The 25,633-nt window shown below is 37.2% G+C and overlaps 1 protein-coding gene and 1 long non-coding RNA gene across 2 annotated transcripts in view; one reads left to right on the top strand and one right to left on the bottom strand.

The window, feature by feature from the left end:
* Window positions 1-541: 541 nt before the first annotated feature.
* On the top strand, window positions 542-25,633 carry RGS21 (regulator of G protein signaling 21). The gene is made up of 4 exons (XM_061160028.1): window positions 542-552; window positions 4,842-4,918; window positions 8,469-8,635; window positions 25,430-25,633. The coding sequence occupies exons 1-4, from the start codon at window positions 542-544 to the stop codon at window positions 25,631-25,633; spliced, it is 459 nt and encodes a 152-aa protein (XP_061016011.1).
* The window catches only part of LOC133069007 (uncharacterized), a 188,212-nt gene continuing 180,470 nt past the window's right edge, over window positions 17,892-25,633 (bottom strand). The window contains exons 9-10 of the long non-coding RNA XR_009695752.1: window positions 24,016-24,119; window positions 17,892-18,027 (exon numbers count right to left, since the gene is read on the bottom strand). This is a non-coding gene — a long non-coding RNA (uncharacterized LOC133069007). The remainder of the gene's footprint in view (window positions 18,028-24,015; window positions 24,120-25,633) is intronic.

Genomic DNA, 25,633 nt, shown 5'->3' with positions numbered 1-25,633 from the left:
GTATGATGCCCTGTGCTAGAATATTTTAGTTCATGAATAAGATTGGAAAAATCCTTAAACACATATACTTAAAGAGTATTTAAAACAAAATCTTTCTCAGACTTTGAGAATCGAAGAAAAGAAACAAAATGACTTTTTAGTCAGATTAAAGACCTACAGGTCTACAGAACTATACCTATATGTTTTTTCCTGAGTTGATTTAACCTCATGTGAAAAACAGTTGTCTTGGAAATGGATGTATATGAACTTTAGAAACCAAACGGAATTTGTTCCAGTTATGCTACAGATTGGAGAAAATGCCACACTTACTCAAAGAGTTATTTGTTTCTTAGAAGTTTAAGCGTTCTGACCAGTGAAAAGTTAACAACAAATGAAAAAAAGCTGAGGACAGCATGATTTAAAGAATGCCAATTTGTGACCCAGGGGATAGCTATTTGCATACTAATTATACTGTTCCTGCTGTCACATTCCCTTCAGCTGGAAGATCAGTCAGAAAGAGAAATTTGGCATCATCTGTGACAGTCAGACAGTGGGACGAAAAATGCCGGTGAAGTGAGTTGCTGTTTAAAGTTCTTTTTATCTCAGAAGATGTACAAATGAAAACACTTGAGTCTCCATGAGTCTTGATGTTGCGTTTCTTTCATTTATGATAAATATGTTAATTGCTGTCTTCCCTCCTGATTTGTACTTTTTCTCCTTTCTCAACTGATTTTTCCTTCTTTTCTAAAATCTGTCCATAATGCATGTGTTTACAGTTAATTCTTTATATTTACTAAGCTAAGGCAAGGTTACAAAGTGGAGAAAACCCACTCTCTTAATGTGAGGCTCTCCCAAATTATTAGATGCCCAGGTTAAAGACCTAAGTTATACATGATCCTAGCAAAAATTATTCCCTGTTGCAACATGGACTGAGAAACTTGAACACAGATACTATCTGTTGATAAGGCAGCAGCTGTCATTTCCTGAAGCACTGGGCTCCTTGTGTGAATCTCCTGCTTGCTAATTGAGTGTGGAGAGTTCAGTTGCTGGAGCCCACATCTTTTTAATGGAATACAACAGGTTCGAGCGGGCACCATTAGCAAGATAACTGGTAGCTTTCACACAGTTCCCATCTGGCCTGACTCTACTTTGGACACATAATATGAGGACTGCTGGCCTTGATGGCACTCACATTAGGAAGGAAATCAGCCCAAACCCCATGAAATGCTGTGTGATTCTGGTTCCAGATACACAAGTGAAATTTTCATGGCAAGTCATACACACACAAGTCACCCTGACCATGCATCACAATTTTACAGGAAATATATGCACACACACAAAGGAGAAGAGCTGGACAAAAGCTTTGTAAAGTTGCGACTAAAACACAAATAAAAGAGAAAAAAAAGAAAAGCAAAAGAGACAGAAAGGAAAGAGGGAGGGAGGGAAATGTACAAAGTCCATTTATTTACAGTACCGCATGTCAAGTAAGTTCAGCCCAGTCATTATGTTCTAAAGCCAGCCATGTTCTTTATCCCCCAATTTTAATTCAATAGATTTTTCTTAACATTCATAAAGTTACATTTCTAAAAATTTAAAACCTATGTGTCAGTCACATCTAAAATAAGAAAGGTCCTATTTTGGTTTGAAAGCACACAAAACTGAAGAATCACTGTCTTCTGAAAAACTTTCTATTGAGTAGAGATTAAAATTTAACTGCTTTGTAGAGGAAATATTTGCTGTGACAGGTAATAAATCCTATTACAGGAAAAGCACTCTAAAATTTATTTGACACATTATATATGTTCCAAAATGTGAACAAAGTATATAAGCATATGTATATTGACTCACCCATGCCAAGAAGAATTGTGAAGAGTTTGTGTATTTGAAACTCAAAATACACCTGTGTTTGAACTCTAACTGCCCATTAATATATGTGTGATATTACACCAGTTATTAACATCCCTTCTTCTTACTCATCAGTAACATGGGATTAAAACAGACTGTCATTTTCAAGATTAAATAAGGTAAAGTATGTGACATGTTTAGCACAATATGATATAGACTGTAAACATCTGGTACATTGTTATGCATTTTCGTGCTATTATAAAAATCGTCTTTCAGTTTATTCACATATAGCAATAAATTACTCTTCCAAAGAATTACATATAATCAACCCCCAATTTTTTATTTGGACAGCAAATTAACATTGTTTCTTAAAATAATGAATCTGAAAAGCATTGCCTTACAACCAACCCTTCCATTCTATCAGGCTTGAAACTGAACCTTTAAGTCAAATTTGAAATCTATTAGAAAATAGTGAGCTGAGGGCATTCCAGGCACAATCACACACAGCAGCGGTTATTTATTCAGAGGGCTGAAGGACAACTTTTTTCCTTTGTAACATCCTAGTATCTCTAATTCTATTATCACTAATATTCTATACCTATGGAATACCTATAATATTTTAGTATTATCTCTCCAATTCAAAACATAAGAAATTTTCTTTATTCTTGGTTCTGCACCAGCTCCAAGACTTTGCTCTCTTTTTTCTGTTTTTACTGTTTCCCTACCTTTATGATGATAATAAGAATAGCTGCCACTCATTTGAATAATTCCATTCTAAAAAGACTCTTTTACATTCCAACCAGCACTTTGCTGACTATTCTTTTTGCTTTTGGCTTAAGAAAACTGGCTCTCCTTAAAGGATATGGTTTGCTTTGATGCCTTCAAAATGCATGTTGTCCATTTCCTATAGTTTCAGTCACTTGGGGTTGACAGAGAGGTCCCTGGTTTGCTGCTGCCCAGTGATGCAAAAGCATCTCCTCTTTCCTCACCCAAAACACACTTTGATGCTAATAAAATTCAGCTACACATTCACTAACCTTCTCACCACTGTTATCTACTAGCATCTTAAAAGTCACTGCACTTCTTCCACTGAAGGCTTTAATGCCTGCCACTGTTTGGGGTTTGGCCATTCAATCATTTTTTGTTTATACATCCAAGAAATATTTCTCGAACCAGACACAGTGCTCTCCCTGCTGGACAATAATATTTTTCCCTGTCATCATACAACTTACAAACAAATGGGTGAGTACATATTCATCCCTGAATGATTCTGCCTAGAGTCTACTTCTCAGGGTTTTCTTTGATGGCTGTACCTTATTCAAAATGAATGTACTCTGCAGCCAGACTGGAGATCAAAACTCTCTGCCCTCTTCATTAACACACACTCCACAGGCACTAAGGAGAAATCTGAGTACCACGCTAACCACCAAATTTCAATCTACAAATACAGACAACATTTTAAACATGTGCATTTTAAGTGATCATATGATAATTTTAACACTAGGGAAGCCTGGAGTGCTGCAGTCCATGGGGTCACAAAGAGCTGGACACGACTGAGAGAATGAACTGAACTGACAGAATTCCTAAAATTTGATAGAAGAACTAATGCTGGCCTCATATGAAATATAACAGGAGCATTTCAGAGTAACAGTTTTCATAGTGCACACAAGCTCTTCTACGTAAAATTAGATCTATCAGATCCCATTCTCCATTTACGAAAGATGAGAACTGAAACTGCCCATTTGAATGAAAGGACACCATTTCAAAACGGCTTCACAGGAAACCTTGTGTCCCCGAGATTTAGTAGATCAAGGGAGAAAGGAAAATCAGTTGCCTGTCATTGAGGAAAAAGTAAAAGAAATGGGAGAATAGGACATCCAAGTATCGGGAGATAGCAGCAAGTGTTCCCTGTCACCCAGCCTCCCTGTGTGGCCTCTGAGTACAGACATTACCGTCTGAAAATATAACTGCATAGCAGTAGAGAGAAGAGCAGTGAAAACTGGGGCAAATCACACAAAGTAATAGAATGTAAAAGCACAGGGGCTGCCTCACACTAGCATATTTAAGATTGGTCTCCTTGATATGCAAATATAAATTTTATAAGAATGACTGGATGTGAGACTATCAATCTTTTTAATAGAAACCTTCAATTAGATCATTCCTTTCCACAGCTAATAAGTCATTTGCACATCACAGCTACATCATCCAAGATTTTTCTTCTGGGTAGCAGATGTTTTCTATGGATAGGGACTTATTTCATTAGGATCTTTGCTTATTAAGGGGAATAATGCATGATATATTTACATCTCAGAAAGTTTATATCAGAAAACTGGTTTATTATTTCTACATCACATCTCCCAAAGTATACCTTCTTCAGAAGACTTAAGTCAATACATTTTTTGACTACTTTGGAAAAGATATTACTCTGTCCTGAGAGATACCTAGATTTAAATAAATCAACCCAGATGGAAGCATACCTTTAAAGAGAAATGAAAGCTGTCTCAAAATGGGGTAAAGACTCCTTAAAATACTATAAATAAACATTTTCAAGATCATCCCATGTTAAAAATCTTTAAAACTGTAAAGAAACTTAAGATGCATAATTATGAAATGGACAATTTTGTATACTGTGAAAACTTAGAAAATAGTTCATTCATCACTATTGCTATCATGATAACTCTTCAGGAACAGACTAGTGTAACCCACATAAATTAACAATTAATATAGTTGAGATTAAATTCACTATTCTCCACAGGGCAATGAACAATCTCTCTTGTACCTTCATTAGAAATCAAGAATTTGCAAGTATGATCAATACTGTTGGTTAGAATAGTAAGTAACTTGCTGGTGTCAAATCACATTCCCCTTTCTTTGCTATTGCTGTCCACTGTGGAACTTTTGTAGTTTAATTAGTGATGCAAAGCTCATTTAAATGATATAATTCAACAAATACACATAACTCAAATATTACTATACATTACAGAAGAAAAAGATCACAATGCTATTGTCAAGGGTAGATGTTGTTTCCACAGGTCACCAACTGCAGAAACAATGGCTTGGTCTGAAAATATGGACACACTTTTAACCAATCAAGGTAAGATCCAAATGATAACAGGTCTAAAAATGCAAGGATTAAAACTAAATCAACAAGTTCTGAAAGTTGTAGACATGTTATAAACAATGAGTTTGATCAATACATGAAGTATACAATTCCCCAAAGTCTCACAAACTTACACAGGCCCAAAGTTTAAATGGAATTAGGTTTGGCCTAAATGAAGACAAGATTATAGAAATGACAGACATTAAAAGAACAAGAAAATTCCAAATAGAAAGGAAGTGATAAAGTTGTCTTAGTCTCATCATCATTTGATGTATATCAAATACCGGAGTGCATAACTACCCCCTTCTCCAGGGAATCTTTCCAACCCAGGGATCGAACCCAGGTCTCCCACATTGCAGGTGGATTCTTTACCATCTGAGCCACCACAGAAGCCCAAGAATACTGGAGTGGGTAGCCTATCCCTTCTCCAGGGGATCTTCCCAAAGCAGGAGTAGAATCAGGGTCTCCTGCAATGTAGGCAGATTGTTTACCAGCTGAGCTACCAGGGAAGCCAGTCTCATTATCATTTGATATATATCATGACTATTATTGTTGCAAATTAAAACATACAAACTACTGAAAAGTTGAAAATTTAAATAAACTGTTTGCTTCTTCAGGTTAAAATAAAGTTTCTTAAGTATTTATTTCAACTGAGTTATTCTTACTTTAGAGAATACAAAAACATATTTGAATATATTTGTATATATATATGTATATTGTGGGTATATAATTGTAATTAAAATGATGGCTTAATAAAGTAAGTTTGGTGAATTATAAATAAAACATCCCAGAATACAAAACAGTCATATACAAAGATATCTAGAATTCTGCTTAAGCTGTACATAAACCTGCTTTACACCATTTCTGTCTCATACAGGATAGAAATGATGCTACAAGAGACATAGAAAATATTTAAATGTAGTGTTTGTTCTAATCAAATGGCATTTCCACTTTAAATTTATAAAGTAAATATCAGAAGATTAGAAATGCTTAAAACATGATAAATCTGAATATGTTCTTCATGGCTGTTTTTTTTTTTTTCATAAAAACAATTTGATTTAGATGAAATTACACTACCATTTTATGATTCTTAAATAACTAATTCCTAAAGTATAGACAGAAGATCTTGATGGGCTACAGTCCATGGGGCTGCAGAGTCTGACATGACCAAGCACACATGCACACATACTTTGGGCTTCCCAGGTGACACAGTGGTACGGAATCTGTCTGCCAAGGCAAGAGATGCAAGAGTCTCAGGTTCGATTCCTGGATAGGGAAGATCCCCTGGAGTAAGAAATGACAAATTCTGTGGACAGGGGAACCTGGCAGGCTACAGTCCATGGGGTTGCAAAGAGTCGGACACAACATACACACACACAAAGCATAGACATAAAATAACCCATCAGAGCCCTAGAATCCAACTAAGAACATATATTAAAGCTACACGGAATTTCACTTCTGTAAGTTTCAAGCACATGTTTTTTTCCTTAAATACATGACAAGCGGGACAGATCAGGTTTGCTCACACCCTAGGGAAGGTGTCTCTGCAGGTGGGGGATTGGCCGAGGCAGTAGTGCAGACAGAGGCACGAAGGTTATAGATGAATGCAGATGCCGCCCCCTGCAGATCTCCTGGGGTTTGGTACCTCAGGCCCACAGAAAGTACAAAAGTCATAGATTCATCTGCAAAGCTGTTTGGATTTTGCTTTTCTAAAACCAGAAAAATAGCTCCAATGCTTTTCAATGCTTTAAACAGATGACCCACCATATTACCTACTTGTTTTGTGACTTGATGTTACATCTTGCACATACTGAGCAGAGATATTAGTGTGGCTTCTGCCACCTGCTCCTGACATATTCCACTCCTCAGCCCCCATCACACCTACCCATAAGTATTCCCTCATACAGAGGGACCCTCGATAATATATGGTTGTGACTGTGGTGGTACATTATTCTAAAGTCACTTGACAACCTATGAACTTTCAAATTGTATGTATATAGTAGACGAATGATTCAACAATAGTCTATCCAAGAAAGAGATAACTAGCCCCAGTGTTGCCTGTTTATTCTGTTCCTATGTGTCCAAACAGAGCAACAGGAGAAAAGAAGGAGTAACTGTTAGTTCAATGTCAGTCTTCATGAATATGGCATGAGGGGAGAGAATAATAATATTTTTTTAGATCTCTAACTTCCCATCTCTCTGGGATGTATTTAGATAACCCATATTGCAAAATACTTTTGTTTGCCTTAATGACACACATGTAAAATAGTGCCAGACATGCTTCTACAGTATTCTTTCAGTATTATTAAAGTATACACTTTATTATATAAAATAGATTTTTTTAGTATAAATTCTATTTAGACCTCTCAAATTCATCGTTTGCATAAAACTCACAGAAAATTGTTAGTTGTGTTACTAAGAGGATTTTTATAACCCAAATTTGTGTCAAGAAGCTTCTCGAATGTATTTTCTAACCAGAAGAAATGTGCAATTGAATTTTTATAGTGCTCACATATTAACAACATTCACACTCTGCAATATTTCTGCTGAGAATTTTAATTGGTATCTGATAATCTTTTGCAATGACCTGTTATTTCAACTCTACTTCGAATCATTAAAAAAAAAAAAATTGTTATGTTTAGTTTTAATCCAGGGCTTCTAGATAATCACCTCGTTCCATGAAGACCTTTTCTATTTTCTATACTAACCTTCACTTTCCTTCCAACCTGCAGCAACCAACAAACAACTAACTTAGGCCCCTTTCTATACATGTTTGATGCTTACTTTTTTGCTAGTCAATTTCTCCCTCCTTTGCAACCAGAGGAGTCAGCCCTCCAGCACATAGTTGGTGAGGAGCAGCTTTGAGCCAGGCTGAGGGGCCCCCTTGGCAGGTGGAGGAGAAAACCACCAATGTATTGGAAGGCGAATCCTCTGAACACCAGTCTCAGTGATGAGCAGACACTGCCAGAGGAAGGTACCGACTGAAACTGACAAACTGCAAGGACTGCTTAGTTCAGGCAACTGCAGGAATTTGATAATAATCTTTCTAACCCGGTACCTCAGTAGAGGCCCACTCTTAACCATCCTTGGCTGTAAAAGATTTAGAAACATTGCCTTCTCAAAGGAGTTCTTGGTGTGCCAAAGAAGATTCTGGGGCACATTTTAATGAGGAAACTAGAGAAAAGAGTCTAAACAGGTGGTCAGAAACTTAAACATTTATGAACAGGAATAATAAAAGTTTAAATGTGACTGAAAATAAGACAGTGAGAAGAGCTGGAACGTATGGGAATCCTAGCATTTCTGGTTGTTATTCAATTTTTTAAAGTGCTACTATTAGAAAAATAGACTGAATATTTTACGTTGATGACTACTGATCCAAAATCAAGCTTTCTAAAGTTAAAAACTAAAATATATAAATGCTATATTTAGAGGGATGATAAATATTTGCCACTGAATCCTCAAATGCTTTCACTAAACAATGAATACAATTGGTCACGTGACTGCACTGTGTGATGCACGAATGTTTTCCTCATGTATTTTATAGCTGGTCTAGATGCTTTTCGAACATTCCTAAAATCAGAGTTTAGTGAAGAAAATGTTGAGTTCTGGCTTGCCTGTGAAGACTTTAAGAAAACAGAAAGTGCAGAAAAAATTGCTTCCAAAGCCAGGATGATTTATTCTGAATTCATTGAAGCCGATGCCCCCAAAGAGGTGAGTGAAATATTCCACAACAGAGAATATTTATCCACTTATCCACTAACACATCTGCTCCCAGTTGAAAGACACCAGGTCCACCTCAAGGGAAATTAAATTGTCGCCATGTCTTCAAACAGAAGATATCCGTAAATCTGAACAGAAGTTCCTTATGGTGATCCTCTGGCACTGATTCAGTAAATAGTTTCTAGCACTCTCTATGTGCTTCAGTGTTTCTATTTTCTGAGCACAACAAGCAGGCGCTTAAAAACTAGTCTAATGTCCCAAATTAAACAGCTCTACAGAAATCCTATTTAAGCATGCTTCTGGATTTATTTCCAATTCAGTTTCATTTTTCCTTTTGTAAGCACAGGGGTCAATTTGGAATAGAACTCTTGAATACAATTTTTAAAATAAAAGAAGATACATACGGGAAGGTAAAACCTACTAACCAAAGTACAAATTCGTAATATTTAATATTCTGGAGGCCCACAGTACGGCATATAATAATGCCTTACCTTCTCAAAGAGGGGGTTGCTTGACTTTATTTCCTTGATGGCTGTGGGGGCGCACCCCGCAGGCTTGCAGAGACATCCATGGTTCAGTGAACCGGGGAGCTTACACGTGTGAAGTAGGGCCCTGGAGCCACACCCCGTGGCTCGCGGTGGACGGTGGAGGGAACAGGGCGGCAGACTTTGCCGCGGGGGATGGGGGGGAATGGGAAGGCTACTAGTTAACCGGGAAATGACTGACTTCGGATTGGCTCATAGGTTACCAGGGATACCAGCAGAGGGTCAGGGCCCTCCAAGCGCCTTCTTGGAGCAGAGGTCTTCCCTTATTAAACTATCAAAGGGAGTCATTCTGTCCTAAAGATTAAGGCAATTACTAACTGGGGCTGAGGGGCAAACATACAGATGTTTACTGGCTAAGGTCCATCCTGTGAGTGGGCCGTAGGGAACCAGGACTGCTGGAGCAGGGGCTGGACAGGGAGTGAGCAAACAGCCGTCCTGCGTGGTCAGATCACCGTGGTGCAAATGAGCCACAGGTGTGCGGGTGGCCTGGTCCTACAACAGTAAAAATGAGCCACAGGTATGTCTCAAGTGGTCAGATTCCACCTGTGCTGCATTAAGATCAGGAAAATAGAAAAGGCCTTACAGGAAAACCTGGAAGGACTTTGAGAAGAGCCCCTCAAAAATGTTTTATGTGTATACCATCTCATTTATAATTGACTTAATTTCCAGAACCAAATGATGATCATCTCTGCTGCATCCCCTTAATGTTTAACTTTAAAGTTTAAACTATTTACATTTTAAAACTGCTGTAATCCCTCACTGATTATAACATCTAAGCAGAGAGTTTTAATGCCTAAGCAGCAGATGGGACTCTACCTTAAGCCACTAGGACCAAACATAAACCACATACGTCATCTGTCCCTCCAGAGTTGAAATACTGATACCCTCCCAAGTGACAGCTACTATATGTTCTAATCCAAAATTAAAATTCATGTTATGAGAAGTTATTGTACTACTGAGGACAGAGGACAGCAAAGATGAAATGCAAACATTTTTTTTAAATCTAGGGCATAAAGTTGCTGTATCAATAGTTCAAGTTTTAGATGGACATTAATTACCGAAGCATATATTGGTATAGTAAAATTTTGCTGACATATGAACCACTGAAGCTTAGCCTGGAATTCAAAGGGGGGAAGAAAAAGTAACTTAACTCCTGTGGAGCTATTTCAACATTCATTTCCCAGTCACTATCTAAGAATCAATAAATGAATCCAGAAAAATTTAAATGTAGTGTATAAGATTTGTCAAGTTGATTAATGTGTCATTCCCTAAAAGGCTTTGAAATCAACTTTAAAGGTAATCTATTTATTGTGATATTGGTTTGAAAGCCAGATTGATTTTTCTTCATGAATCTGTCTGATTAATGATTATTTTAAGTTTTTCAAATATTATATATGAAAAATCTTACATTAATACTAAAGAAATGTAATCTTTTAATTACAGCTGAACTCAAAGTTATAATATATAATAAATTATCAATTTGGATAAAATAGTTTTATTTTCCTAATCTTTCCTGCCAAAATAAATTAATATGGTAATAATTTTAAAAAATTGTACAGTTACTGTTTTAGAATACAAAACTCTCATACTTATTTTATAATTTGTCCATCTAGTTAATTTTATAGCTGCTTTACAAATCATGGATTATATTGTCTCGAAGTATCTAAAAATATTATTAATGGATATGACAAAATTCTCATTGAAGATGAAGTGTATATATACAATTGAAACAGCCATCATCTTTCCTATTATTTGCCATTAATTATTTCCAATTCAAATTAACTAAAGGGCATATGTCTCTTACATACATGGGCTATAGCCCATCAATTATATATTATATAATACAAGTGTTAGTATGAGTCATTAAATGGAATTTTTTTGAGAGTCTGTTCCCACAATGAAGAATCTGTTCCCACAGTGAAGTCACACAGTAGAAGGGGAGATTGACATGTGATAAAACCAGTCAAATACACAATAGGCAACTAATAAGTTGAATCATTTAAAGCTTGTTATTAACAGTGTGCGGAAGAGCAATGAAGTCTATCCAGAGATTTACAGGATGGATTTGTAGGGTGGCTAACACATGAAAACTATGTCATATTTATCAAGAGAGCAAATGAAGAAAGTATTTCAGATTGAGGGCACAGTGTACAGCGTAGATGTACAGAACTCCCTAGAGTTTTCCAGAAATCACAAGCATTTTGATATCACTAATGAGAAGCAGTGGGATGAGGCTGGACAGGCAGTGATAAAGATAAAGAGAGGGTGGGAAGTAACCTAGATTTATCTAGTAGGCAGACTTCACAAGACAACGTGATATATCTGATAAGGAGGTTGGAAAATACCATTTTCATAAGTAGAAAATTAACGCAAGAATGAGATTCATATGAAAGCATTCTTCATTTTTCAATATTCAATTACAGTTGTAAAACTGTCTCGCATAAAGAAATCAAAATTATAACCAATTTCCTTGGTAGAAAACCCTAAAATAGAGAACAATGACAAGGTCACATCATCCAGATGTCTATTAAATCCCATTTACTTTCTTTTCAACTTTTCATGTCTTTATTTCTTCATCTGTAAAACTGCTAGCATGACAATAATTTTTAATTGACGCAATTAGACAATTTACCCTCAGACTATTTACTAACAATCCCTGTCTATAAATGGATGTTACTAATGGTTCTTCGTTTCCTTTTCTAATAGGCAAAACTGCACAGAAAAACTGAACTTTCAGGTCTCTATGAGAGATTATAATTGCAGGAAACTTTATGCCCTCTCCCTTAAGAGTTTTACCATCTCTCTGGTTTCTACACTAATTGTGTGATGTAGTAGAAAATCTAAAGGTTAGAGATACAGACTCAAATCCTGTAATCTTGTGTTGACCTATTTTATCCCTCTGAGCCTCAGTTTCCTCATCTAAAAATGTAGCTGTGAAAAAGGACACAGCAACCACACAGGATAGATGAAAATGGTGAATGAGATCGAATTTCTAGGGTTTGCCTCAGGCAGAACAGTCTTTAAGAAGTTTTAATTCCTGTTTTTCTTTACACAAGTCACTATAAGTGCTACTGACTCTACCCCAAAACATTCATTAACTAACTTCTAAGACCATCTGAGGACAAGCCACTTTGAATGATTTGATAAATGTATACATGAAAGTGAAACCGTTAGTCACTCAGTCATATCTGACTCTTTGCAACCCCAGGAGCTATAGCCTGCCAGGCTTCTCTGTCCATGGAATTCTGCAGGCAAGAATACTGGAGTGGGTAGCCATCCCCTTCCAGGGGATCTTCCTGACTCAGGGATTGAACCTGGGTCTCCTACACTAAAGGCAGATTCTTTATTGTCTGAGCCACCAAGGAAGCCCCTAAATGTATATATATATGAACACAAATTAGAAAAACATATTAGCAAATCACACGTTTCAGGTAGAAATATCTACTAATTGAATGGATTATACCTAGATATTTTCAGAAGATATTGCAAGGGGAAATAAAAGTGTGAGTCAGATATTTCTGACTAAGTAGTCTAAAAATGAGAAAATTATTAGATAAGCAATATGTATTTTAAAGTGTCCTTACCGCACACAGTAAGAACTGGAATGTGGCAAAGAAAAAAAATTCTTAACCTTGTATTTATTCTTCCTTCAATTTGGACCATTAATTTCATAATATTTAAAAAATTTCAAAACAATATTATTTGGTTTCAGAAGAATGTAAGTCTTAAAATTAAAATAGTATGAGCCATCAGGGAAACCCAAGATACTGACATATTTTAAATATTTATGTTTTATATCTGTCATTTATGAATTATGTTTGAATCATCTCTTATATTAACAAGAAAATTAGTCAGGAGGGAAAATATGTGATTAAAGAGAAAACTGTTTATGTTGACTGTCATTCTGTGAGATTAGAAAATGTTCCAAATCATACCACATGGTAATGTTTAAAAATTATATAAATTCAAATTCAAATTATGACCAATCCAGGAGCAAATACATTGGGAGTGTTTTAAGTAAAAAAAAAAAAAAAAAAAAAAAGTACAAAAAATTTAATTCTTTAATGTATTTATTAGCTGTGAAGACATCATAACCCGTAAAACAGAAGAAACTATCATCATAAAGGAAAAGACATCTTAATGCGTTACAGAGGACACTTTTAAAATATCTGTGTCTGGATGTTTTGCTTTTAATTTTTATTGTAGCACAGTGATATTTGGTGACTCTTATTTCATATCAATAAATGCTTATTCTGTGCCTACGATTAACCACAATAAGATAAATTCCTTCCATGGAAGGGAAGTTGGGTCTAAGCAAGAGAACAGGTACATTGTACCTGTGTACATTGTACACAGAAGTACAATGCAATGTGTTGTGTAAATGAGGTAACTTGATAAGGAAATGCAAGACAATAGAGTAGATTGAAACTATGGTTTGGCTCAAAAGAAACAGTCTAGTTGAGTTAAAAAATGAGATTTCTAGAACCAGGAAAAAACAGCAAAGCAACAAATGATTAAGTGGAAAAATTTTAAAAACAGATGAAATTGTTTCCATTGTATCTTTTTTTAGCATTTTTATTTTTCTTTCCTGTTTCTTTTGGTGTGGGGCACATAAAGCAGCATGCAGGATCTTCGTTCCCCGACCAGGTATCAAATCTGTGCCCCCTGCTCTGGGTGTGTAGAGACTTAACCACTGGACCACCAGGGAAGTCTTTGCTGTTCAGTGCTCAGTCATGTCCCAATTTTTGCAACCCAATGGACTGCAGCATGTCAGGCTTCCCTGTCCTTCATTATCTCCTGGAGTTTGCTAAAACTCATGTCCGTTGAGTCAGTGATGCCATCCAACCATCTCATTCTCTGTCATCCCCTTCTCCTCCTGCCTTCAATCTTTCCCACCATCAGGGACTTTTCCAATGAGTCAGCTCATTGCAATTGGTGGCCAAAGGATTGGAACTTCAGCTTCAGCATCAGAACTTCCAATGAATATTCAGGGTTGATTTCTTTCAGGATTGACTGGTCCAATCTCCTTGCTGTCTAAGGGACTCTCAAGAGTTTTCTCTAACACCACAATTCAAAAGCATCAATTCTTTGGTGCTCAGTCTTCTTTATGGTCCAACTCTCACATCCATACATGACTGCTGGAAAAACCATAGCTTTGACTAGATGGGCCTTTGTCAGCAAATTGATGTCTCTGCTTTTTAATATTCTGTCTAGGTTTATTATAGCTTTTCTTCCAAGGAGCATCTTTTAATGTTATGGCTGAAGTCACCATCTGCAGTGATTTTGGAGCCCAAGAAAATAAAGTCTGTCATTGTTTCCAGTTTCTCCCCATCTATTTGCCATGAAGTGATGGGATCAGATGCCATGATCTTCATTTTTGGAATGTTGAGTTTAAGCCAGCTTTTTCACTCTCCTCTTTCACTCTCATCAAGAGGCTCTTCAGTTCCTCTTCGCTTTCTGCCGTGAGGGTGGTATCATCTGCATATCTGAGGTTACTGATATTTCTCCCAGCAATCTTGATTCCAGTTTGTGCTTGATCCAGCCTGGCATTTCGCATGATGTACTGTGCACATAAGTTAAATAAGCAGGGTGACAGTAAAAAGCCTTGATGTACTCCTTTCCCAATTTTGAACCAGTCCATTGTTCCATGTCTGGTTCTAAAGGGACATTGTTGTAAAGGTTCTAAATGGTCAGGGAAGTCCTTGTATTATAGCTAAAAGATGATAATGATTGAATAGTACTGAGGCAGGATACTGAGATAAGGCCTTTATTTTTTATTTTATTTCTTCATTTATTTTTGGCTCTGCTGGGTCTTCACTTCTGCAGAGACTTCTCTAGTTTTGGCGTGATGGGGACTACTCTCTAGCTGTGGTGTGTGGGCTTCTCCCTGCAGTGGCTTCTCTTGCTACAGAGCACAGGCTCAAGGAGAGGTGGGTTTCAGTACCTGTGGTGCAGGGACTTAGTTTCTCTGAGGCATGAAGGATCTTCCCAGATTATGGATCGAACCTGTCTCCTGCATTGGCAGGAGGATTATTTACGTCCGAACCACGAGGGAAGCCATGCCTCTATTTTAAATAAGGTTAATTTTGAGAATTCCTTGGCGGTCTTCCAGTGGTTAGGACTCTGCACTCTCACTGCCGAGGGCTTGGGATTGGAGCTCTGATCAGGGAACTAAAATCCCACAAGCCACATGGTACACCCCTCCTCTCCCACACAAAAATAAGGTTAGTTTTATAATTCTGAGGGAAAAGATAGACCTCTGAATTCTTGGCAGAGAAAACCCCATGGCACTATAGGCATTTCTTGATATTCTCAAAATGCCAGTTTTGTATCCTCCATTTTATATTCGTATTTTCTCAAAATGGTAAAGAATCTGCCTGCAATGTGGGAAACCTCGGTTCAATCCCTGGGTTGGAAAGATCCCCTGGAGAAGGGACAGGCAAGCCACTCCAGTATTCTTGCCCAGAGAATCCCATGGACAGAGGAGCCTGGTGAGTTACAGTCTGTGGGGTTGCAAGGAGCTGGGCATGACTGAGCAACTAACACTTTCCTCTTTGCGTTTTTAAGTGTTACTTTCCCAATGAGCTGATGTTATTTTGAGTCTTGGTCCTGACCCACAAGCTGCTGCTTGTCAACAGCATCCCCGAACTATAAAATCACCACCAGATAAAATGTTTGCTTATTTATTAATTTACTAAGTTTTTGTACACTTATCAATAGTTAGCGGTCTGTTACATACAAAGCACCATGCTGATGCAGCTAAAGAGTCTCTGAATAAATAAAGCTAACCATCTTGGTGGGAAGACTCTAGTTTAAAAAAAAAAATTAGAATGAACGTTCATGGATGTTGTGATAGGGAAATACAGGTAGTATGGTCACTCTAACTGAAAAAATCCAAGTCTAAGGGATCAGGAAATGTATCTCAAAGGAAGTAATTGGTGAGCTTTGACCAGAGATGTGAGTATAGAAGGAAATAAGACAAAACAGAAGGATGGAAGGATGATAGGAGAGGAAAGGGAAGAAGAGTCTAGCAGGGCACCAGCGGGTGCCTAGAAGGCTGGCCCAGTAGAGGAAGAAGCCTAGTTCTGGGTGCCTCAGAGCGTACGTGGAGCCAAGAGCATCTTCTGAATCCTAGTGATTTCCGCATCTCTGTTTATTTCCTCTTCAGCTCAAGGGATCTCTTAAAAAGGAAGAGAGAGAGAGACAGAGAAAGAAGAGGATGGGGAGGGGGAGGAAGAAAGGAAGAAAAGCAGAGATAAAGAAACCCTAAGCTGCACACTTGCCCAGGGCTTTTATGTGAACTATCTGACTTGATCACCATGCTCTCTCTTAGGCACTACAATCATCCACCTTGTAAAGGTGAAAAATGAACTGAGGCTTAGAGAGGAAAATAATGAGTCCTGCAGTCATTACGATACACAGATCCTGAGGAGGGAGGTCTTCTGCCCCTGCTTTTATGTTTTAATTTCCTTCCTCTAGATCTACTACATATTTTCAATGTTCATGACACAGCCTGGGTGTTTACACTAAAGGTGAAAGCAGAAAACTATCTCGTCACATAGAGTCTATCTTCCTTTCTGTCAGAAGCTGTATTTCTCTTCTCATATTCTCTCTATTTTGTATAACTTCTTAAACTGTAAAGCAAGAAAAGTGGCAGGAGTATCTCATTTAGTAGCCTGCAGTATCATTTTGGCCCTCTGAAAAATTGACTGCTGCCTTTCAACTCTAAAAATAAAATGCTCTTTGAATTTGCACACATCCCTGTGCCACTTAATCTTGGATCACCACATCGGGGTTTGTCAAGGAAACCTGTCCCTCCTATTCTCTGTTGCCTGCTCCAGATAGCACTTGCTCCTTCCATCTATTTTTAGCAATCCGTATCCTTCAAGCTTTTATACATTGATTGCATATGTTTGATTTTTTTTTTTTTCATTTCTCTTGTCCAATTTAAGGTGTCAGTGCTGCCTCCCAACTCATGTCACTTATTTCTGTCTTTAAAACCAACTGTGACAAAGGATACACTCCTGTGCAGAATGGATTCCCTCTCAATGTTATAAACTTGGCTATTCTCAACTTTCACAGTAACCCTTGAGAATATACCTCAGGATATTTGTGTGCCTTTAATGATGCCAAAAACGAAGTAATACTAGAGGTGTTAGTGGTGATTAAACAGAATTATGTAGCCAAAAAACATGATTATAGGCAACTTTAATTTGAATAGTAATTTTTCAGCGCTGCGGTGAATAAGGTTGAGGTGGCTGCCTGCCCCATTTGAGTAAGGTGCTTTCCATATGCATGCACACACTCTTTGCATAATGACCATCTCCTGCTACACCATACATTCTAAATGAGGGAAAGGCAATCTCATTTGAATGTGAGAGCTCGACTGAGAACTTTTCATTCAAATTATGTAAAAATATATAAAGCACAGTTTAGGGTCACAGGAAAGCCAAAAGGTACAGTTTCAAATGCATTCTTCCTGCTACAATAATTTGTTGGAAGCCAAAAGAACTTAAAACTGCTGTCATAGAAAAGAGGAATTGGCTTGCATAACTTGCAGTTATCAAAATCACCTGAGCATTAAAATATCCCTGGCTCATTATAATAAAATCGCTTTTTAAACAACAATGCAAACACCAGTCAGAGGCACTCATTTTAATGCAATGGATTGCTGTCAATGTCAGCTGTGTCAAGGCCTTTTCAAAAATGACAGGATTTAAAAGTCGCTAAACACTTGCGATGACATCTCAGCTGTCATTCTGTGAGAATCACAAGCCTCTGTCTTGTTTTCCGAGATTGGCAGTGCAGCAGTCTCAGAGAGCTAAGATAATCCGTGACCTTTGGAAAAATAAGCAAATTAAATGTATTTCTCAGCATCCTTGAAACTTAAGTGTATCCATAGAAACATAAATGCAAGTGACTATTCCCATGAGTAAATAATATAGATATAACTCTGTTTATTTCATCAATCGATATGCCATTCAGCTCCTGCTCTGGACCTACTAATCTGAGCTGCTCGGCTGAGTCTAAGCTTCTCCCAAGGCCCAAGCAGCTCAGGAGGGCCTCAGGTCCACACAGTCGGGAGGCCTGCATCTCTATAGGGTTACCTGCTGATAGGGTGCCTGCTTTCAATCTACTCCAAGATCAGTATCTCCTCTGTGCTTACTTTTTGAAATAGCAATTGATACAACAACTTAGCCAAACATCAAACTTGAGATGAGAGCATAATTGGAGGTGTAGTTGGCAGACATGAACCTCAAAGTGATCATGTTAAAGGAATGTATGTATCAGAATATATGCTAGGCTGAATATTTTCACTTTTGTCTTGATACTAAAATTTCAGGGGACTCAAGAAGAGAAGATAGGGCACTGTGGGTAGACTACACTCAAACCTTATTTTTCTTTTCTTTTCTTTTTTTTTTTTTAATCTTATTTAGACCGACTCCTTGGGACCGTTTAACGACACGTACCACCCTCTCTTAACCGAAATATTAACTTCAGTTGGCGTCCTGTACTTAATTTCTTCCTCTCTTACTGACAATTCTTTACCAATTTCTTTTGCATTCCTACCCATAGCCCAGCACACACTATCTTGAGGGGAGGTGGTCGTCATTTATTTTCTGCCTGCATTTACTCCCCAGGGGATCTCTTCCAGTCTCAGCTCTAAAAGGACATCTCAACCTTCACTACAAATCTGAGTCCTTATTTTCGCCTCAAACTTTTCTTCTGAGTCTCTGTGTCTCAGTGAATGGCAACTCCATTCTTTTTGCTCTGGCTGAATAATTGATACTCATCCTTGGTTCTTCTCTTCAGTGCCATATCCAATCCATTGACACTTTGTCATCTCATTCTTCAGAATATTTCTAAAATCCATTCATTCTTAAAAATGTTCCTTATCCCACTTCATAAATATTCAGTTGTAGGCTTCATCTATTCTACATTCTAAGTATCTCTGAAATCTATACATTTCCCTCCATTCTCTGTGAAATGACCCAGCCTAATCCACCATGACTAACGACCTGAATTTCTGGTATGACCTACTAATTTTTCTCCCCTTTATCCACAACTAGTCATTATATCACATAGCAGCCAGTAACATGTTTTTTCAAGTACATGTGTTTACCTTAGTACCTTACTTAAAATTCTTCTTGTTGCTTTCAAGTTAATTAAAAATTATTTAAGAAGACCTGTAAAAGTCTGTGTGATATGGACCTTTATGCCTTTTCAGGCTGTTGCCCTTTTCCACCTGAAAACCTGATGAGCTTTTTCCAGTTTCCCCTCCCAGGTCCATTCCATAATCTTCTATACTCATAATAATACCTTGATGATCAGCTTACAACCTCATTTCTTTCAGAAAGATTTTTTTTTTTAAGAAAGTAGCTTCTTCCCTTTGAATTCCTTTCCCAAAATCTGTCTTCTTGATTGACTTTCAACTTAATTATTTTTATATGGTCAGATCTTAACACAATTCTTAAGTACCCATTCAATGAAATAATTTAAATGAATAAATTATAGAAATTTACTATAAAACAACCACTTTTTCAGATGAGGTCTTTTTTTATTAAAGAAAAACAGGGATAATAATACTATCCATCTTATGGGTATGTGTGTGTGACATATAGTAGCCATATAAAGACTCAGCACAACAGTAGTAATATTTGATGAATATTAACTGTTATTATTTACAGTTAAAGTAAACTTCTTTAAATATCCTAAAGATTATTTTAGAGATAATGTCATTGCTTAAATTTTTTGAAACAGGAGAAGACAAAATTAACAAGGAAAATAATCCAGGGAGAGAAGACTTGGCACGGAACTTAGGTGATGCATGACTCCTCTGCTTGTATGTTGAGGGACATGTAGAGAAAAAAGAATCAGTGAAAGAAACAGGGAAAGATAGCAGATAAAAGACAAGTTAATTCCATGACACAAACTACTGAATTCCCTTTGTAGTAACAAATTTTCTTCTGTGATTATCAGACTGAATACTTATCATTAACAGAAGCCACTGTGTCCAAATCTATTTAAGCAAGAAAGCAAATTTCTTAGGATTTTTAAATCAAAATAATGTATGATGATAAGGAAATTATAGTGACATTCTTTATGTAATCAAGAAAGGGTTCTTGGAGGATATTCAACTTCAGCTAAATTATAAAGGATTGAGGAAAATCTGTACAGAATAAAGTTGTGGAGGAGAAAGGGATTTTAGATGGTAAAACAGCATAAACAAGAGCTTTAGAGAGAAAATTCACTCCGGGAACAGAAAGTATATGAACTTCTGTTCATCTCTGGATGTCACCAAAGATAAGTAGGAGGTAATTTCAAAACAACATTTGAAGTCCAGGTATGAGGAAGCTCAAATGCAAGGGTAACATGTTTAAATTTTATATTATAGAAACTAATGGTTGTTGACTGAACATTCATACAATGAAAGTGATATTTTGGTGAAGTTGGCATAGTAATGCTGTCCACTGTGTGTACAAGGGGAGGTATCAAGTAAGAGAAAAATTCCATGGTTTAAGAAAGACATTATGTTATACAAGATTAAAATGGAAAGATAGGCATGAGAAAGATAAACTAGATAAAAAAAAATAAATAAACTGGAGAGATAGGAGTGGATTTCATAAAGGCAGAGGGAACCTGAGATCAAACTGTCAACATCCATTGGGTCATAGAAAAAACAAGAGAGTTCCAGAAAAACATCTACTTCTGCTTTATTGAAAATGCCAAAGCCTTTGACTATGTGGATCACAACAAACTGTGGAAAATTCTTAAAGAGATGGGAATACCAGACCACCTTACCTGCCTCTTGAGAAATTTGTACACAGTTCAAGAAGCAATAGTTAGAAATGGACATGGAACAACGGACTGGTTCCAAATTGGAAAGGAGTACGTCAAGGCTGTACATTGTCACCCTGCTTATTTAATTTAGATGCAGAGTACATCATGTGAAATGCTGGGCTCAATGAAGCACAAGCTGGAATCAAGATTGCAGGGAGAAATATCAATAACTTCAGATATGCAGATGACACCACCCTTATGGCAGAAAGCAAAGAACTAAAGAGCCTCTTGGTGAAACTGAAGGAAGACAGCGAAAAAGTTGGCTTAAAGCTCAACATTCAAAAAACTAAGATCATGGCATCCAGTCCCATCACTTCATGGCAAATAGATGGGGAAACAATGGAAACAGTGACAGACTTTATTTTCTTGGGCTCCAAAACCACTACAGATGGTGACTGAAACCATGAAATTAAAAGATGCTTGCTCCTTGGAAGAAAAGCTATGACCAATCTAGACAGCATATTAAAAAGCAGAGACATTACTTTGCCAGTAAAGGTCTGTCTAGTCAAAACTATGGTTTTTCCAGTAGTCACGTATGGATGTAAGAGTTGGACTATGAAGAAAGCTGAGCACCAAAGAATTGATGCTTTTGAACTGTGGTGTTGGAGAAGACTCTTGAGAGTCCCTTGGACTACAAGCAGATCCAACCAGTCAATCCTAAAGGAAGTCAGTCCTGAGTATTGGAAGTCCAATGAGTATTGGAAGGACTGATGCTAAAGCTGAAGCTCCAATATTTTGGCTACCTGATGCAAAGAACTGACTCATTGAAAAAGATCCTAATGCTGAGAAAGATTGAAGGCAGGAGGAGAAGGGGACGACAGAGGATGAGATGGTTGAATGGCATCACTGACTCAATGGACTAGAGTTTGAGCGAGCTCTGGGAGTTGGTGAAGGACAGGGAAGCCTGGGGTGCTGCAGTCCATGAGGTCACAAAGAGCTGGACATGACTAACGACTGAACTGAAGGAGTGAGAAATAAAAGGAGCATAATTACAAAAGAAAAAGTGAGTAAGGAAAGTTCTATATATATAGATAGATAGAGAGATCAGAGGGAAAAAAGAGTTGTCAGAGATGATTCTTAAGTTTCCAGCTTGAACAACTTGGAGAAAAATAATGACATTTATAAAAACATGTGGGTGTGCTATTTTGTCACTGACATTAAAATGAATTGCCAAGACACATCTTCCTAAGACTACTGATTATCTCCTGGGAACACTGTCTCTGCCCATCACTTAGATATCTATAGCTGATGTTGGCAGCTTATTGGTAGGAAAACAGGCAAATCAGAAAAGTGAGAGGGGAAGTCAGAAGTACAAATTTAGTATATTTGAACAAATAATGTTAATTATCAGTAATATATTGAAATGAATAGTTCTGCTTAAAATTTACCATGATTTTTAACAAATGTAGAAGCTGCTTACAAAACACACGTGTATTGAATCCTCACACTACGCAAGGCATAGTGAAGGATAGGCAAAATTAAATATAATTTAAAAAACACAAAGTCCCTTCACAGATCAGAAAAGGTAAACCTTACAAAGCAGATGTTATTCGAATATAACTTTAAGGACATAAGAGCTTTCCTGGTAGCTCAGATGATAAAGAGTCTTCTTGTAATGCAGGAAACACAGGTTTGATCCTTCAGTTGGGAAGATCCCCTGGAGAAGAGAATGGCTACCCACTCCAGTATTCTTGCCTGGAGAATTCCATGGACAGAGGTTACAGTCCACAGGGTCACAAAGAATTGGACACAACAGAGTGACTTTCACTTTAAGGACATAAAAGACTGTGAAAGACTTAGATGAGAAGTGGGTTTCAGCTAGCCTGGGATGGTGAGGGAAAATATTCACTGGTAACAAGGTACATGAATTTGAGCAAACTCTGGGAGATAGAAGACAGAGAAGCCTGGCATACTGCAGTCCAAGGAGTTACAAAGATTCGGATACCACTTAGCAACTGAACAACAAGAGCAACAAAATATAAGAAATTTGAGGGTCAGCGTGACACAGGGCACAGAGAGGAGAAAAAGTATCTAGGCTTGGACAATATTGTCTTGGTCATGAATGCCAAGATCAGGGCTTTGGGCATTTTAAATAGGGAATATGGAGCTATTGCAGATGTTCAGTTCTGAATAAAATAATAAGACAGTACTCTGCACGCACTGTCCCTGCTATCAGCGAAAACTCACCCAATGAATGAATGCCTAAAGGAGTTACCTTGGTATATTTACCATTAAGGGGGATATAAAGTTAAATAAATTGCAGACGACACCATTGAAGAATTAACAGCACATGTATAATCTCATACCCTAGCAACACAAGATAGGATATGAAAAAGATTTCACTATACGTTGAGAAAGCCCTACAGAATCTTGATAATACCCACTATTCTTTATTCCCACTATGGGAATCAGGAACTATACCAGGTTCATTACATGATATCATGTCATCTCCCTGTTCAAAAACACTTCTGCGTCTTCCCACTGCTTCTAGTAGAAAGATAGGAACCCTTTACCACAGCAGATAAATCCTACAAGACTTGACCTGTGTGCCTCCTCTCCCAATCTCCCTCCCCACGGGAACTTTATCACCCCCCGCGCCCCCACCACGCAGACACAGAGGCTCTTCAGAACATCACCAATTCGTTCCTGCCTTGAGGACTCTGAATTTTTTTTTTTTTTTTTTGCCAGAAACATTCTTCCTCAGATTCTTAAAGAACTGGCTCCTTCTCATTCTTTCTAATGTAAATCTAAAATTACACTGTATAGAAAATATATAGTACATTCTCCAAATATAGAAAGCATCTGGCACATAACAAACTCACAAATATTTGTGTAAACAATGATTATATGGATCATCTCACTTTAATTCTTATAACAACTCAGTCAAGAATGACTGGGCTTAAAGATGAAAAATAGCTTGGTCACCCAGGTCACCAAGATCATAAGCATTAGAACATAGATTGGAAAACTATCCTATAACCTTACCACTACTCCACATCATCTTTCTGTGTAAAGAAGCAGAAATTGATTGCAGATTTTGAGGCCTTGGAGGACTTTGCATAATTTCATCTGGAACTTTGATGCAGGACCTGAGAAGATAATCAAAGAAATAAAAACACAATGTAATCTGAATCCCCAAGTAGCCGAAATCCCTAAGAAAGAAAATATCAGTGAGCAAACAGTGGCCTTTGATGATTCTTTTCAAAATAAAATTTTTTCTTTTGTTCTTTTTATGAGAATAATAATATTGAAATAATTTGATATTGCTTGTCTCATTTAGCCCTTAAAAGACTTCAAGACGTTATTATTATCCTTTTTTACCCCATGGAAATAGAGAGTTGAAGGAAACTGTAAAACTTGCTTTACTCATATGAACAGCAAGTAAGTAGCTAAGAAATTTGATTGAAGGTCTGTCTGCCTATCTTTTAACTTCAATTCAACGAACATAAATTGTCATTTCTAGTTTTTTACCAGACCCCCAATTTCTAGCATTTTGGTCTCCCTCATTTTGCCAAGAGACATAATTCTAATTGACAAATATTTATCAACTGCCTATTATAGCAGCAGCAGAACCTGCCTTTGGTGAGCTTTGAGTTTTAAGATTCACATCTCTTTGATAATTCACGAATATTTTCAGTTTAAGTGAAAAAACTTGGATGTGAAATTTTCTGCTTCTCAGAAAGCATCCTGGAAATGGGTAGAACTGGACAAGAATTTCCATGAGGTTTGGGGCATTTATGTATTTGCAGGTGTGATGTGTCCCAATATATTAGATCTCTATTAGACCTTGCTGAGAATGCTTACTTGTGGTAGTGCTAAGGGGGCAAGAAAATACATACACACATCTGCACGTGTGTATGTACATTCCTTGGGAGGCATGGTGTTCTGTGAACAAGGGTAGAGTGTTAGTTGGTCCATTTTGGCAAACAAAAGAAACACAACTTAGGATGAAAAGCAAGATTATGAGAAACAACACTGGGAACTATGGAGAATGGGAATGTGCTGGTGAAGGCCAGCTTAGTAAATTCTAATTACTGCTCTGCCTATAGAAGAACATTTCAGAAATTAAGGCCAAAGTACTAGAAAGAAATAAAAGATGGTAAGCAAAAAGAACGTAAAGTCACAAAAAATCTTATATGCATCTCCTTTGTCATTTTTCATAATCTCAAAATAAGGTTGACCTCTGTCTTCTGTCAATGCCAACCCTCTCAACCTAGGTAAAGTAATTAAACCAAGCATGTGTTCTGCATCTCAGAAAATGAACGTGTGACCTTTCCGCTGTTTTGTATAAGATTAACTTTATGCTTAAAAAATTTCAAATCATATGTGCATCTCCCATCTGCATAGACCATGCAGTCTTTATTAAACTAGTCTAATGTGATGCAATTTATTTCCACAGATTAACATTGACTTCAGTACCAGGGACCTCATCTCAAAGAATATTGCAGAACCAACTATCAAATGTTTTGATGAAGCTCAGAAGTTAATCTATAGTCTGATGGCCAAGGATTCTTTTCCTCGATTTCTAAAGTCAGAGATTTATAAGAAACTGGTAAATAGCAAAGAGATTGGAAATCATAAAAAATGGCTCCCTTTCTTGTAA

This window comes from Dama dama, chromosome 14 (assembly GCF_033118175.1).
Source record: "Dama dama isolate Ldn47 chromosome 14, ASM3311817v1, whole genome shotgun sequence".
NCBI lineage: Eukaryota > Metazoa > Chordata > Mammalia > Artiodactyla > Cervidae > Dama > Dama dama.
This window is presented reverse-complemented; position numbering and strand designations above follow the sequence as displayed.